Source organism: Dendrobium catenatum, unplaced genomic scaffold, assembly GCF_001605985.2.
Source record: "Dendrobium catenatum unplaced genomic scaffold, ASM160598v2 original_scaffold_71536, whole genome shotgun sequence".
In the NCBI taxonomy this organism is placed as follows: Eukaryota; Viridiplantae; Streptophyta; class Magnoliopsida; order Asparagales; family Orchidaceae; genus Dendrobium; species Dendrobium catenatum.
In genome coordinates, this window is record NW_021389983.1 from 1,069,678 (window position 1) to 1,087,161 (window position 17,484).

At 33.7% G+C, this 17,484-nt stretch overlaps 2 protein-coding genes across 4 annotated transcripts in view; both read left to right on the forward strand.

Moving 5' to 3' along the window:
• LOC110108953 (digestive organ expansion factor homolog) overlaps positions 1-10,645 on the forward strand; it is a 90,374-nt gene extending 79,729 nt beyond the window's left edge. For all 3 annotated transcript variants that reach the window (XM_020839820.2, XM_028691812.1, XM_028691811.1), the window contains 6 exons: positions 2,762-2,791; positions 7,763-7,857; positions 8,075-8,180; positions 8,476-8,538; positions 8,623-8,694; positions 10,266-10,645. In XM_020839820.2, coding sequence (XP_020695479.1) covers positions 2,762-2,791; positions 7,763-7,857; positions 8,075-8,180; positions 8,476-8,538; positions 8,623-8,694; positions 10,266-10,340 — 441 coding nt within the window. In that variant the 3' untranslated portion in view covers positions 10,341-10,645. The remainder of the gene's footprint in view (positions 1-2,761; positions 2,792-7,762; positions 7,858-8,074; positions 8,181-8,475; positions 8,539-8,622; positions 8,695-10,265) is intronic.
• Positions 10,646-13,511: 2,866 nt separating this feature from the next.
• On the forward strand, positions 13,512-16,015 carry LOC110108931 (60S acidic ribosomal protein P3). The gene is made up of 2 exons (XM_020839789.2): positions 13,512-13,803; positions 15,635-16,015. The coding sequence occupies exons 1-2, from the start codon at positions 13,606-13,608 to the stop codon at positions 15,809-15,811; spliced, it is 375 nt and encodes a 124-aa protein (XP_020695448.1). The 5' UTR covers positions 13,512-13,605; the 3' UTR covers positions 15,812-16,015.
• Positions 16,016-17,484: the final 1,469 nt, after the last annotated feature.

Here is a 17,484-nt window from a genome sequence, read left to right on the forward strand (position 1 = left end):
TAAATAAAGAGCTACATAAATAAGATAATAAATGAACTAAAACCTAGATAATAATGAGATAACTTTTAGTTCAATAAATGAACTAAAAACCGGCTCATAATGAGCTAAAAAATTCAGCTCAAAATTTATTGAGCTAGCAAGCTCAAGGGAAGTCAAAACCAAAATTTTTTGGGTTTGATTTGACCCCCCCTTTGCCTACATCATGAGCCCTCTTCTTTGTTTTTGCTGTGTCGTTTGGGGACTGATGTGGTGGTTGTTGGCCTTTCATTTCCCTAAATCTATTTGGTTTATTTGGAAGGTTTTATGGTTGTTTGGTTCCCTTATCTTGCCTATATATAGAAGATGATTTTTAAAGGAAGAGGTTGTTGAATTTGATTGAGCTTAGTCTCTTAAAAAACCTGAGGGTTTTCTTCTTCTTGGAAAAGCTTGAGAGCTTTGTCCACTTCTTCTTCTCTATTTCGTCTGGGCTTCTTACCTCTTTCTTCTCTACACAAGTTCCACTCCATTTGTATACTTCTTCTTGAACTGAGGTGATGTTTGTTGGCTGAATTGGGAGCATTTGCTGGAGGAGTTTGGTTGGACGTTTGGACTTTCTTGCTATGGTGGACCATTGGTTTGCTATCCCTAAGCACATACTTTACTTAACCTACATTTCAATGCATGTGAGGAAACCATTCTGTCGGTTGTTCTGAGGATAGCGACGTTTTAAATTTCTTTTGTTTTTTTTATCTCTCTTCTAGTTTTTTTTTCTGTCGGTTTTGTGCTTATAGATGATTTCTACTATTTGAATCGAGGATAGCGACGTTTTAAATTCCTTAATTACCCTCCTAAACAATGCATGCAAGCCACCTGTAAATCTATAATTACCCTTGCTACAATAATTCTCATATTTGAACAGTGACATAAATTAAAACTTTAGGAAAAATTTTCAACTCACATTTAATATCCTAACTTCCTATCTTTTTGCAATTCGAAATATAGTTCTATATGTTGAATTGCTCCATTCAACGAGTAGAACATAGTGATATTAAATTTATGAAATTTTGTAAATGTTAGGATTTTCAGATATTTTATAAATTGAGCAGAAGGTGACTCATACCTGCTCAAATTTGGGTTTTACATTTGCTACCCACCACCCTCTAACCCCTACAATTATATTACTTGCCACCATCTACCTAGTCTTTAGAAGCTTGCTTCCTACTACGTCTAAGCATTATATAAGGAGATGGTTACATGGTGTTAAAGATCATCCAAAAATCATATGCAAATTGCAAGAGGGGGCTACCAACCTAAAGAGAGGGGAGGAATTTTTTTAGGTGCTTGTAGGAGGGAGATCTGTTTTTTTTTTGAGGTGTTGCTAGTTTTGATTTCATCTGATGGAGAAGCATTTTCTCTTAGTGGGTGGCATAGACAAAGCGATATCTTTGTCTTTATTTGCACAATGTGCAATCTGTCTTTGTATCCCTTTTGAAACTTAATTAATTTTTTTAATTTTCATGCATACGTGGACATGAATGGATCTCCCCAACCTATATAAACTTGTGTCATATTATTGTGATTTTTTGGTATGTGTTCTCCATTTTCATGTGATTTTGCTCAAAGTTTCATTATTATCCTAATATTTTGAAGGTTCCAATTGAGTTTCATTTGTTTTGATTGCCTTTTGGGGTTTTAGCTATTTTGTCTGTTTTGACGTGTTTGACAGTTTTTTGTAAAAAATATATTGAAACTGAAAATTGGTCAGTTTCAATGGTTTTGTTGAAATTTAAACCATGATATAGAGGTTCTCGAAAGCTGAAGATGAAAGTTAAAATTTTATAGAATTACAGTCAAAATTGCTCAGTTGAATTTATTGGAGTATTTAGCAACAAAGAAGGCTACAACAGCGACTTTGTGTAGTGGAAGTGAGAACAAACCGGAAGCAGTGATCAAATTAGAGGTTTGTGGGAGCAAAAGTTACAAAAAAGAATGAGGTAGTAGGAAACTATTTATGATTGGTTGGCCATGTGATGGAGGAGGAGGTAGTAGGAGCAATACAAATTAGTATAAAAAATCTATGTAGAAAAACTTTCAGGCCAAAGCTAACAATGTAAATATTATTTAAAAAGCTTGAGGTACTCTAGTTTCACAATTTTTTTTCAAACATGAATGAATTGAGAGAATTGGGTAGATATTCTGCCTAAAAGGGCGGAGCAACCTGGTGATGTTAATGTTTTTGGACGGCTTCGTTACTATAACTTTAGAAAATATTGATATTGATGTAAAGCAAAGAAAATACTGGAAGAGGAAATCATTATCATTTTATGTAGAGCTTCATGAAACTTTAGAGAAACCGTCTGCAGTGATGTCATACTTACAAACTGGCGCCCTCTTTGCAATATAAAATCTGAAAATGCTTTTATTTAGAAAGAAGTGTTTACAAACAAGTTTCCAAAGTTATTTAGCAGTTTTTTGAAGGGTAATGATTGGAGTGGTTCAACATAGGCTTTCCTTGTAAGCCATGAATGGCCCTATAATTTTCTAAGGGGGCTATTCTTTGGGACGTGCGGCACTAATTTTTGTAGATGGTAATTATAGTGAATAGTTGAAATTTGGGACTAGTATCTACACCTTGAAATTCAGCTGATGACATATAATGAGTATAAACTCTTACTATATTATGCATGGCCTTTTCATGTTTCATGTTCAATATATTCAAACTTCCTAGCTTAATAAACATTTCAGCTAGACTTTCATGTGTTAATATAATCAATTTATGCAGGTTTTCCCTAAGATGAAGGATTCACTAGAGGTAAGCATCTGCTAATTACTATCTTAGTTTGGCATTTAACAGTATATTACTAACTTTTAATTATTTACATTTGGTTCATATTCTTTATTGAGATGTTACGTCAGTCTTTTAGTATATGTGAGAACTTTACTTATTTACTGGCCCAAAAGGTCCAAAAGTGCTGGGTGAGAATGGAGGATAAGTTACTCATCTTTTTTGAATTAAGTATCAATTTATAAATTTTTATGATTAAAATCTTAGTAAGTGTTTGCCTAGGAAAAGTCAAACCCCTTTCCTATGAGCCTTCTTAATGTGTAAGAGGAAATGTAGGAGAAGTTCTCTGGTAGATAAGATTTGGTTTATTTTAAGTAGGTTTTCCTTCATGTTTTGTCAGGGTTTGTTTAGCTCTAGGGTCAAGATTTCCCATGGATATAAGCCCCCATAATATATTACTCTTTCCACTAACGTGAGATTACTCTCAATTGAGGAGGTTACTTAGGTTAGTATTAGATTAAATTCTGTATTTAAGCTTGAATTTAATTTAATGGAGAGTTTTCAAGTATTGGAGGTAGACTTGATTAAAATCTTATGATTCTTTCATATCATTTATAACAACAAATAATATATGCTAATGCCTATGAGCCATAACATCCAAGGAGCCTAATGAATGGCTTTGTTACCTTCTCTTGGATATCCTGAGCATACTAAGGTTGAAAAATAGGTATTAAATATGTGCCTTCAAAGTTGAGATCAACTTGCTTGTTGGGAGAGGGCTAATTATACCAATTTGACTGAATATTTTATAAGCACAAAGAATGATCGCTTATAGTTCAAAAGTGACATGACCAGCAAAAGCTTTGAGACATGTATGAGTTATAACTGTTGCATAAGTTTTAGCTTGGCTAAAAAAAAGTGTCTAAGACATGAGATTTGTAGTTTGCTTGCTTTTAATTGATGGATTTGATTTTAATTGTGGACTTATTTTAATTTCATTGAATACTTCAGAGATACAAAGTATGGTTGTTTGTAGTTCAAATGTACTAGGCATGGCTAACATGAGCTCCGAGACATGCATGATTAGCAGTTGTTTACGAGTTTTTACTAGACTCGAAGTAGTTTCTCTAGGACATGTGAGAATTTTTATTTGTATGATTTTAATTAGTGTTTTTTATTTTGATTTCTGGGCTTCTCAGCATGAGAGAGAACTCGAGTTTGAGGTTAGGATGGGGCCTACAGTCATTGTAAGGCCAAGACTAATTGGGATGAGCTTATATCTATTGAAAAGCTTGAGTTTTGATGTAATGGGTTTATTAGTATTGTGCTGACTTAAATTGGTTGGGATAAGGATTAATCCAATGAAAAGCCCATTTGAGTTGATCATTGATGGCTTACAAACGGCCCAATAGGGGTGGTTGAATTGGGTTATTAAAAAACTTTCTAAGACAATTAGCAAAGGATGTTTAATTATTAACACAATATAATTTAATGTTAAGTTAAATGCACAATAGCAAATAAAGCAAATAATTTAAATTTTTGGTTTGCCAGCATGGAATCTTGTTTCTTGACTTATTACCTATGAAGAAAAAAATATTTAAAAAAAAAGTTCTTAGAATTGTAGCATGTCTGCATATGCCGCAATTCTTAGTTCAGTGGCATAACTCGTAATTTTGCATTAAGCTCAGAGACTGCCATTAGACAAATTGTTGGCAAATAAATAAGTAAAATTTAATCAATCAAAGAAGTAAAAAAAAAAAGAGTGCCTTAAAAGAGTCTCTTAATTTATGAGTTCAATATTAAATATTTTAATCATTTATCTTATTAATTATCAAACACATATCAATGCATTATCAGGACTTTGACAGGCACGTCCCGGTTTAAAGATGATCATGAATTATTTCAGATATTTTCGTGTCTTTTCTTCTCTTTAATCTAAAAATTGCTCAACTTGTTAAATACTTTCTATCCAATTAGAAGTATTTAAGTCATTACTAATTATTACTATGCGATAAAATTCTTATTTAATACAAAGCCATAATTCCATCGACTTAAATGTTTAATTTTATTAATTTATCCACTTTTCGCTTTATTACATTTTGTCTTATATGTTGTTCAGCACTTTGATAAAATCCTAGAAAAAGATAAGATTCCTCATTAGAAATGTATTAAAATCAATTCACGTGAATGTTTTATTTTTATCAAATAAAGCCATATTACAGCTTTATTGAAAAAAAAAATTGCTCTAACACCAGGAACTTCAGGTAAAATCACCACAGTTCCTGTGATGCCGCCATATATGAGTTCCACTCCACTTTTCCCATGGCTGCTTCCATTTCCTCCGGTTGCATCGCCAACTCGCGTGAAACTTGGTAGTTTTTGCTTGTCAAACTTGCTTCACATATTATGTTCGCAAGTCTGTCCATAACAGACGGAACAACTCTGCATTACAGATTGCAATCCCCCATGCTGTAACTACTTGTAGATTCGTGGTTCCCACGAAGTGTGCTATACAAGGAGTCACGTTGTGCATGTTGTAGAGGCGGTTGTTGCAAACAGAAAGCCTCCCCTTCCCTTCAACTGTTTGCAGTAGCGAGGCGAACGGGAAGGGAACAATGGAAGGAGACAAAAGACAAAGAATAGGTCAGAATATTTTTTTCATTAGCCAAATATTATAGGAAGAATCTGCATTCTATCAATATTAGATCCAGATCGGATGATGGCCACCTCTGTGTTCCGTCGATCTTAAATGATGTCAGAGTTTGCTTCCCTTTTTTCTTTAATCCAAGATTAGGGAGAGTGTTTTTTCCATTGACAAACATGTTTTTCTAACTTGGCTGTGGACTCAAGGTTATCATTAAACAATGACCAGCATGGTTGTTCAAGTTTTAGCAATGTCGTTAGCATGCTTGTAACCAGTGGTTCGCCTGCAGTGGTTATTCTTTTGTTGACGACATTGCCGAAATAGTTGACAAGTTGGAAGACCACATTACTAGCTGCAATACCCTCTATGCATTGGACATTACTGTGCAAAATCAGACAAAAGAACAAGAGAGGAAAGTTGTGCAGATTTACAGAGCCACATGAACTACAATCTTGAGATTCATTTCTAAAAAGATGAATGATAAAGATGAAAGGAAAATAAATAGATCTTATTTTTAAAAGTTAAGTACATATAAATGAGTACTGGATTAAAAAGCCATGGTGTTTAAATGAAAGTACACGAGCCCTTAATAACAACATACTTAACAGTTACATCAAACATAAAAATACAAAAATGTCGATTATTGTCATTGATGTCAAAATTTTTAATGAGATTAACAGGCGGTCTTCTCATTTTTGGGCTAATTGTCGTGCCCCACGATAACCCTCTCAATCGAGCATAAGGTTTGATTGAGGTAGATATGATTCAGTTGATTCAATCTACAACCAACACTTATTCGGGGACTTTACCCACTGTAACATAGCGAGTGATAAAATTAAATCACATGTATGACCTAAATATATAATAACCACCAAATTCTTAACTAGGGGTGTCAATTTGGGTCAACGGGTCGAGTTCAGGTCGAACCCGACTTGACTCGGGCATAAACGGATTGACTCGAACCCGACACATTTAGTTAAATGGGTTAGGATTTCTAATTCGGACCCGACCTGCACGGGTTGCCGGGTTGACCCGACCTGACCCGCAAACTCGCAGGTGTTGTTGCTGAGTTGCGTCATCATGCGTAGCCGCATATGGCTTGTTGGCTTGGGCGTCGACGGGCTGGGGGAGAACCGACGAATGGCTACTGAGCGAAGGCTGAGCACGTAGGGTCTGTGCAAGGCGAGGTCGAGTCATCAAGGATTCATGCGGACTGGCAGAGTCGTCGGACGGAGTAGTTGACTTGAGTCGGCGGAGCTCCATCGCGAGACTTGAGAGGACGGAGGCGAGATTGCTAAGCGCTAGCCCGACTAGGCAGGCCCGCAAGAGCTCGCACCTCGCGGCAAAAGCAGGTTAGGTCATGTGGGATCTAGGTTAAACGGGTCGACCCGTGGGTTGTCAGGTCAACCCGAACCTGGCCCGTTTTTCAAACGGGTCAAAAATCTGAACCCGGACCCAACCCGTTTCACAAATGGGTTGACCCGAATCCAAATTTTTTTAGGTCGGATTTCAGGTCGTGTCAATTTTTTACACCCATATTCTTAACTCACAAAAATCCAATAAGTTAATCCCCATCTATTCATTTTGTCACCCCTATATATTGCTTTCCACTTATGCTGGTGAGGCCAATTAGTCCAAATTAATATAATTCTAAAGTAGATAGCATGTTCTTGGTTTGAAAAGTTTTTCTCATTTGTTTAATTAAGAGAGCGTTTATTCCTTAGAAGTCCACTTGCTCAGGCTGACATAACTAGAGCATGGAGCTCCCATTAATACAAAGTTTAGGGAGGGGTTATGCATGCAAACTTACCCTTACATTTGCAAAGGGATTATTTTCATTATTTCAGGTCTTGATACTTGGACTTGCATATTCTCAGATGCCTTTTTTAAAATAACTACTATGGTTAGGGTTATTTTCCATTCTCAAAGCTCGTATAGAGGCTCTTTTCCCCCTCCATTGAGAAATACTTTCTTTATTGATTTAGTGGATATTTAGAACTACGAACAGTTATTTTCATTGTACGAAAATGTAACTATGAATTTATAATGATGAGCGGACAATTTCCTTTTCACTTAATCTTATGATTATACTTCAGATAGTGAAGTCATCCACCTTGCCCTTCATGTCTTGAATTCCCTCTCCTTGACAGTTGAATTCTCTTCTTAAACTCAATTAATGGGTACAAATTAGTTAAGAGTAGCACTTTTCTAAGTTGGAATATTCTTTCTTTTAGAAGATTTTACTGTGATTACAGGCATGTTATGCATGTTTACTCTGCAGACCTGTGGATTTGTTCTGACAATTACTCTTATCGTTTCAATGCTTATTACGTGATTTTTTTTTTTGGGTGCAGGGTGGTACTTTGGTATTTATAAGTTCTTACTTCGAATTTGTGCGGATACGTAACTTCCTAAAATCGCAGAATGCTTCTTTTTGTTTGCTTGGCGAGTAAGACAAATTTCATCTTTTTGGATCTTTTAGGCTTTGCCCACGTAGTGGGATAAAGGCTTGACTTTATTGTATATTGTTGGATCTTTTAGGCTTTTATAAAATAGGTTAAACTTCTTGACTACTATATTATAATTTTTTTCAAATCTATTTCTAGTGATCAATTTACTTGTTTGAGTGCCTTTCTTACTTTTTTATTTTTATTTTATATCTTTAGGTACACTAAACAAAGTGATGTATCCCGTTCACGCCTTTGGTTTTTTGAAGGGAAGCGAAAAATCATGCTTTACACTGAAAGAGCTCATTTTTATCACAGATATAAGGTTCTTTTTGCAGCTCAATAAATTATTTTATTATGCCTTTCTTGATATCTGATTCCTTCACTGCCGATGCCGTTAACGTGCATTCAGTCCGATTAGACTCAAGATTTGTTGTTAGGGCCAAAATGTTACTTTCCTTTTGGGACTGTCATTCTGTATTTAGTATAAAAACTCTTCAATATAAACTAAGAATGCTCGTACAATTAACACTTGGCATTTGTGGAAGTGTAGCTTTGTTATTGATGATATTTTTTTTTATGTTTTTTAAAATATTTTGATTTCCTTTTATTTAATGCAGATTCGTGGAATAAAGAATTTGATTATCTACTCTCTGCCTGAAAGAAAAGAGTTTTATCCTGAGGTTACCTAATAATCCTTTTGTTAAACTTTCCTTTATTTGTTTGATCTGCGTGGACAACAGTTAATTTTTATCTTACACTTACAGATCGTTAATATGCTTGAAGGATCAAAAAATATGTCATGCAGTGTGCTTTTCTCGCGCTTTGATCTTTACAGGGTATGTTATATTGGCTGATACTTATTACTACCTTTAGTGTTTTTGTTGTATTTTTATAAAACTCTTCTGATAGTCATAAGAAATTGGCAAAAAAAATTTTGCTTAATAACCAGCTATTTGATCTTTCTTGTGTCCTTGACATTATCTATTAATAAGGTACTATGCTGTTTTTTTTTTCTTTATTTTTGAATGTCGTATTTGGTTTTAGTTTCTGATCAATGAGTAGTTTTTGGCTTAGTTTGGGATGATTTTTTTATTGCTTCTTAAAACAGTATTTTAGTACAAAAATTAAAAATTTTGTACTAGAAAACTTTTTTAAAAAGCAGTAAGAAAGCTGTCTCAAATGAAGCCTTATTCCCACGGTTCTATGGTGTTGGCAATTTTGGTTTTTAATTTCCGTTTTGTTTTAGTTTTTGGATCGTTTGAGCACAAAAATTAAAGAAAATGTTTTTTAAAAAAATTGTAACTGGAATTTATGCACAAAAGCTGTTCTTTCACCATCTTTCCGTAGTCACAGTCTTTATCAGTTTTGTTGTGTTTAGCTTGTCATATCTTATCTTTATTGTTAAACACGTCCAAAATAACAAATGATCAGTTCATCCTGACATTTAACTAAATGATAATGAGAAGGACAACCTGACAAATAATTATGGCTTGCCAATGTGTTTCTAAAAATTATAACTATGACCCACCATGGGCGAGTATGGTTGGGAACCCCCAATCCGTGCTCGATTTCCCTCGAGCAGCAACACCTCTTAAGTGAGGCCCAATCAAGTGCGGGCCAGGAGGTTTCTGGGGTGGGTGCCTAATAGGAAACAATTGAAGATCTCAAGTAATTCCTATCAATCTTTAGAAAAACAGCGAAAATCCTCCACAAAAATCCACACAAAACCAAGAAAATAGTAGAAAATTTGTATTATTTGATGAAATAGAAACATAAAATAGCAAGATACAGTTGATCTTCAATTCGAGAGGAGGATCGATCTCTCCCGAATCTCTAGACGCCGAGCCCAAAGAAAACCTAAATCTAAGAGATTTCAAATTTCAGCCAAATTCAAGATGCCCTAACCCTAGGAAAACAAACTATTTAGTGCATACAAATCAAAAGGAAATCCCTAAAGAGTCTCTACATTCAAATTTCCCCTTTAATGCCCCCAAAAATCTTCCCTATTCGGCTCCCAAAAACTTGCAGCTTGATCGGACTCCACGAGAGAGGCGGCGAAGTTCCACCTCTATTTGCCTGGGCCGGTCCCGTGTGGACCGGCTGGACCGGTTCAAAGGACCGGTCTAACAATGCCTCTTCTAGGTCAGCCGATTTGGAAGTGGCAATAGGTGGATACCCCGTTCTCAAAAAAATTATAACTATGATACAATACGTGAAATGACTAACTAAACAGGGCTAAACTGTAAGAAGTAATTACTCATGAATGGTGATTGGAAGTAGGCTTCTTGCATTGCATCACATAATTTTAGCAAAACATTTACAACGAATTTTTATTCTTTAAACAATAAATCAATTTTTATATTCAACCAATGCATTAAAAATGAATTTTTGACGTCCCTATTTTCAGCTCGAGAGGATTGTTGGAACTGCTGCTGCAAAGAAGATGAGCTCATCTGACAAAACCACCTTTGTCTTTTGCTAATGCGGTTCGTGAAATTAACTGCATCATTGTAACTGTAAAAGAAGGTTGTTAGGTGGGAGATTTTTCATATTCTGATGAGGTATTTCTCCATCTTCATAGCTGATTATGTATCTCATTCCTTCCCACCTTGATACCCTTTATTATTTACCGTTGAGGACTTTGATCTTTGGGATTTTTTTGCTCCCATGGGTTACCTGAGCCTGTCTTATATTCGAAACTTATTCATGTTTTATCGGTCTTATTTCTTTATGAATCTTTGTATACATTTTGGCATTTTTCAGTTCAATTTTATGTTTTTTTTTTTTTTTTTTTTTCAGTTCAATTTTTTTTTTTTTTTTTTTTTTTTTCTATTGCTGTGATGTTTCTACTGTTCTGACTGATAAGTTTTCTTCCAGGCAAAATCCTTGTGGGATCTAATGATTATTAGAATTTGTTTTTAATGCATTAAGATTCATAGCTGCTGATAATGAATGTGTTCTTTTTTGCATTTCATTGCTGAATAGAGTGGATAGAGGCCTGTATGCATGGGTGGAACCCAATAGGTTCCAGGGGGGGCAACTGCCCCCCCTCAAAATTTTTTTATATTGGTTTTTTAGGTAATTTACTCATTTTTATTCATTTTTTAGTCTTTATTACAAGGGTTTTCATGCAATTGCCCCCCCTAAAAATTTTAAAATACTATGGTCTTTAGGTAATTGCCCCCAACAGGTCGAACCCCGCCAGAAGACACTGCCCCCTTGGACCCCAACATATATGTCTTATAAATTTGCCCCCCCTGAAAATTAGGGCTGGTTCCGCCCCTGCCTGTATGAGACCTTGTAGAGCATGCAGTAGATTTGTTGATTATTTGTGTAATGGGAGTCCATTGGACAGCTTTAGAATGGCCTATTTATGCTAAATTATAACGTAATTGTTAGATTAAGAGATAATGCCTTTAAAACCATAAAACTGACTGTTAGTTTAGTGAAATTATTCTGTGCGGACACTGTACGCGTCCATAGGCAAATCAGAGCGCATCATGCCACCCAGGTGCTTTGTTTCGCGGCTGTGTACCCACTTTGTATCAGGTGATGTGACATGCTCTAATTCGCCTCTAGATGGTACGGTGTCCACACAGAATAATTTTTTGTTAGTTGATGATGTTTTTTTATCATCTATGTGAAATAATTTATGACTTCCAAACTATAAAATATATTGCCATTTTCTTCTTAGGAGTGGATTATATGATGTTAGCCTCATGGGTGATATCAAATTATGGTTTCGTTTGGGATAATTATTTTTTCACTATTTTTAAGATTTTTTTATGCTAAAAAAATTGTTTTAGAAAACAATAAAAATACTGTTTCAAACGAAATATATGTTTAATTTAAGATGCAATTATTTTTTGTAATAGTTAATTTAAGCTTTTCAAATGAAATATATTTTTAAATTTATTTTTATTTTATATTCTAACATAAAATAAAATATAGTGTTTACATTTATTCAATTTTTTATTTTTTGATATCAAATAATTTGATTTATGAGGTGATATAGAATCAGTAGTTGGTGAGGTGATAGCGGTGGTAGTTGGTTGTTTTAACAATGTTTAAAATATATAAAATTATTTTCAGTGTTTTTAAAAATAATTTAAAAAAAAATAAAAAATAATCAATTAAAATATATATTAACAGAAATAAAACTTTTGGTGAAGTATACCCAAAAGCTCCTCAATGATCAAAATAATAAGCAAGCCTTGACCCAAAATAATTTGAATAACATTCGAACAATGTAAGAACAATTATTGATTAAAGTTTAGATCATATGTAATAAGAAAATAGATCGTAGTCGAATGCTTTTCAAATCTTAATATAATATTTATTTCTTATATTTAAATAACTTAGTTGATGAAATTAGCAGTGCTTTATTAAAGTGATATATCACCTCTAATTTCAATTTGAAATATCTCTTATTAGCATCAATCACTTTGAATAAAAAGATCGCTAAAGAAAATATTTCTCTATAACTTCAATCATTTGCGCTTTTTTCGAAGAATATATATTCGTCTTCCAAGCAATACTTCCATTTTCCTCCATTTAATATAAGAATATTGATGCATAATTTACCGATTAAAATACTTCAACAATTTATAATTTCACTATTCTTCGAATTTGTATTGAAATTAATTGAATTTTGTTCAAACATTCAAATCAAAGATCAAACACAATATTTGACATCTTGAATCATATTTGATCTTGGTTTGAATAAGATTGGAACATAATTTGTGCATATATTTTAACTAATATATTTGATTATCCATATCTACATTATATTTTTGTTAAAATGATATAATCAATCATACGCTGTGAAAACTTTAAAAAATATCCATGTATGCAGTCTATAATAAATGAAGAAATAATCTCTAACTTCACCGGCATGATCTCTCTTGAGCGAAGAAAGTTAAATGAAACTCTAAATCAAGATACGATGACAACATCAACGTATGAAGAAAGTCAAGATAAAAAGGGCATGACATTTCGTTCCTTACTGTTAAATATGAGTCTAAGGTATCATTTGGGATGACTTTCTTATTGTTTTTTAAATCAATTTTTTAGTAAAAAAAATAATTTTTTTTTTTAATTCTACTTTAACAAGTAAGAAAAAAGTTATCCCAAATGAAATTTAAATATAATATATTGGATCTCAAAAATGTTCTAGCATATTTTTTTATAATATAAAATAAAGATAAACTTCTTCAATTTAGAGCATAACAAGGCATATAAATTAAAAATTCTCTTTTATTATTAATGTAGAAAGTTAAGTATTAATTTTTTAAATATTCAATATTTTGGGGGTTGGTTAATAGGAACTTTTATTAGGTCCTGTGTATGGATGTAGAGGAATGTTTAGTCCGAGGCAAAATTCCGTCAAAAAATTCAGTATTTGCTCGGTATTACTATGTATTATTTGATAATAACGAGGAATACCGCTCTGTGAAGATCAATACCGAGTTATACCGAGCAATATCGAGCTGTATCGAGTTTTTTCTAAGAAAAACTCGATACAACTTTTATATAACTCGGTATAACTCGGTATTTGATCATCACAAATTTCTCATTTTTTGACACGGGCCGGTCGGAGGTTATAGGGCCGGTCGGAGGTTATAGGGCCTCCAACACTAATTGTAATAGGAGCAATTCAGTCTCACCACTATAAATTGATTCGAGCTCCTATCCTCGATTAGGGTTTTGCAACTGGGCGGCGGCATCCAATCTCAGCGTCAGAGAGGATGGGTGTGTACACTTTCGTTTGCAGAAACTCGGGCGGCGTATGGAGCGCGAAGCAGACTACTGGTGATCTCGAAGGCGAGGCTTCGTCGACATACGATCTCCAGCGGAATCTCGTGCGGGCTGCAGCGGCTGTCGACTCGTCCGGCGGCGTGCAGTCCTCCTTCTCATTTGTCACGCCTTCGTCCGCTGTTTTCCAGGTCGCAGATCTTGTCTATTTCAATCTCTAACTTTCTCTTTTTTAGCTGTCCTATTGATCTCTTTCTGGGAGGAGAATTTTTCTTGGGTTTTAGGCCTTTGTTTTTTTCGTTTTGTTATGGAGAAATAGGATTCATGTAACCGAACCACGTAGTGGGATAAAAGCTTGTTGTTGTTCGTTTTGTTAGAATGCTTTTTCGTCCAGTTTCGTGGTTGTTTTTGGATGATTTTGTGGCAGATTTTCTTTGATTGTCGAATTCAAGCTAAGGGAGCACGGGTATTTGGACTGCTTTAATCCGTTTAGGATTTATTAAATCATCTAAGTATGGCTTTAGCAAATATATTTTTTGGCTGTATTTAGGACTTTGAGGATTACAAATTACTATAATTTATCGTGGACAGAATTTAGAAAACCCTATCTGAATTTGGATTTTATGAAATCTGGAGATCCAAGGATACTGAATAAGCTTTTTTGGTAACATTTAGTTTAAAGATGCGTTCAAACAGTCGAGATTGGTTGTTGTATTGGGTATTTTTTAGAGAAAATAAATTTATGAAGGTGGAAGTATTCTTTTGTTTTTGTATTGTGAGCGGGTTATGTGTGGATTTATCAAAGAAACAATAGATTAACAATTGAACTGTACTTATTGATACGAGAGTGAAATGCAATGATAGTTTTGTCAAAGGGGTGCGTTTAGATCTAGGCAATCAATGGTGATTATGGTGATAATTGTTTCCTGCATTTAAATTCTTAAATTTTGTTAAACTTTACAGTTTTGAATTCCGGTTCTCTCCTACATATTAAAGTAATTTTTAGGTGCTTTTTCTGGAAAACAATGTAGCTTTCTGACCTGCCAATTTTAATGTCAAAATATAATTCTCTTGTTAAGTTATTGTGATCCTAAAAATTGTTTTCCTTTAGGATCTGGTATGTGATAAGTTGCCTAATTAGTTGTACAACAAAGTCCTGATATGTTCGGAAATATGAACATATATTGATTGTTAAAGTATTTTCTATTGTTTGCTCAACACTTCCATCTTTCTTTTATCAGTGTATGTATTTGTAGTTTTTCTTAAGAGCTGGACTTGAATAACTATATAGCTTTCTAATCTGCCAATCTTCATGTCAAAGGAGAATTCTTTTGTTCCACCACTGAAGTTGAATGAAGATCTTATTATTTTAAAGATTTATAGCCTTTAAGATCTGGCAGGCTATAAGTTGCCTTAGATGTAGCACATAATCCTGATGTATTGGAAACTATGAACCTATTCTATTGTGCTGCTTAGTGCTTATTACATTCATTTATGTTGTGTATTCAACACTTAGAACTCTCTCTTACATATTAGAAGTGTTTCGTAGGAGCTGCGTTTGAATAACAATATAGTTTTCTAACCTTCCAAACTTCATGCCAAACTAGAATTCTCTTTTTCCACTCACTGAAGTTGGATGAAGACCTTGTTATTTTAAAGAAATTTCTAGACCTTAAGATCTGGTAGGTGATAAGTTGCCTTAGTTGCAGCACATAAACCTGATGTATTAAGAATTATGAACCTGTACTGCTTATTATGTTCTTTTATGGCGCTTTGAACTCTTCTATATACTGGAAGTGTTTCTTAGGGGTTGGGTTTGAATAACAGTATAGCTTTCTAAACTTCCAATCTTCATGTCAAAGTAGAATTCTCTTGTTCCACTCACTAAAAACTAAATGAAGACCTTATTATATTAATAAGTTGTTCGCCTTTTAGATCCAGCAGGCAATAAGTTGCATCAGTTCAACCTGTCAATCTTCATACCGATATATGTCCGGTGATGTTCATTGATTTGCATTACAGGTTATAATTGGTGGTGGTGGCGGCGGTGGTGCATTCATTGGTGGTGGTGGTGCTTCGGGTGGTGGAGCTGCCAGTGGTGGGGGTGCTGCTGCAGCTCCTGAGGCGCCTCCTGCTGAGGAAAAGAAAGAAGAGAAGGAAGAGAGTGACGATGATATGGGTTTCTCCCTTTTTGATTAGGTTTTATTTGCTAGTTTCTCCTACTTTATGAATCATCTTCTTAAGAAGACATCTTTGGCTGCTGTCAAATTTGAATTTCTGTTGTTCATTGTGATGATAAGATATTTTTTTCTTTTTTGAGCTTGCTTTGCTTATGTGGCTCCTATTTTGAGATTTGAGACATTTTCTTACTGTTTTTGTTCTGAGAAAGTAGATTCTTTTTAATGGTTTGCAGCACTGGAAGCCTGAATGAGGCAATTATAATGGATTTTTCCATTGTCCCTTCTTAGCAGAGCGATATTTAGAGCTCAGTATTCTGGACCATTTGCTTTTTCTTAAAAGCTTACTCAACTGTTCTATGATGCATGATAGCAGAGTAGTGAGTGAGCTGAGCATGATTTTTTTTTTTTTTTTTTTTTTTTTTTATAAACATGATTTTTTTTTTTTTTTTTTTGATTTCATAAAAAATTGTCTTTCATTGCATGTGCCAGCATAAGCTGCCCTATCATTTCTAGAGCTGAAGGAATGATTTTAATGAGTGAGGCACTTTATACTGGTCTTTATGAGTTTTATATTTTTTTCATCACTAGTAGCTTCATTGGCAGATAAGATTAGAGAGAATTATGTCAATTGATTTTGTCACATAAATGTATCAGCTTTTTGATGACTCATCTAGGAAAAATTATTTTGTGCGGATGTTGAATGCTGTCTAGAGACCAACCAGAATGTGTCATGTCACTCCTTCGCTCGGTATTGTTCGATTACGTGGCTCAGTTCCAGTGATGTGGATGCAATTGCTTTGCCTTTGGACGTAGAGTTGCGTCTTGCCTCTGCACAGAATAATTTATTCCCTTTTAGGAGAGTTGATGTATTAGATCAAGCCAACCTTAAAATAAAGTAGAGATAAATTTAAAAATATTTGGTTAAAAAATATTTAAAAATGTCCAAAATTATGAGTTAGATTAAAATGCCCCTACTGTTAACTGTTATATTTTTTTAATTAAATTACATATGAAACATAGCTTTTCAAGTCATAGTTTGCACCTAATGAGAAAAATATAACTTTATCAATGGTAGTATTTACCTTATTGTTAAAAAGTAGATAATTTTTTAATAAAATGTATTTCTAACTTGATCAAAATTAAAAACAAAATATTCACAAAATATATCAAATTGAAGAGTACTCAATTTATTGAATTAATTTAATTTTATGTCATTTTATTTAGTTTTCATGAATTGAAGAAAATCTCATCCTTTAAAAAGTCGACAATTAAAGAGAATTTTTGTATTTATCAAGCTCCTTCATTAATGGAGTTAAAGATTGAATTAATACTTTGATTCATTTGCTAAATTTGAAGTTTTTTTAATTAATAATAAATTAGATTCAAATTTACAATATTTATTAAAAAAAAAAACAACCTTAGTTTTTGGAAAATAAACATTTTGATTAGTTATAATCATATTTTCTTAATTTATTTACATTAATTATGTCATAAGGTTATTGAGTTGAGAAGGGCTTGAGGCATTCCTAGATAAAGATTATATAATTTGTAATAATAAATAGAACGGTTGTTATTTACAATATGAATCCATCAAAGTAGCTAACCTATATCCATCATATATATATGAAGAATAATAAAATAGGCAACAAAAGCTAAAAAAAATTATAATATTATTTATTAAATTACTTGTTT

What these genes read in the sequence shown, in the direction of transcription:
- LOC110108931 (XM_020839789.2), top strand. Translation starts at nt 13,606, where the DNA reads ATGGGTGTGTACACTTTCGTTTGCAGAAACTCGGGCGGCGTATGGAGC. An exon ending in CTTCGTCCGCTGTTTTCCAG is followed by an intron (nt 13,804 to 15,634) that starts GTCGCAGATCTT and finishes TTTGCATTACAG; the next exon opens with GTTATAATTGGTGGTGGTGG.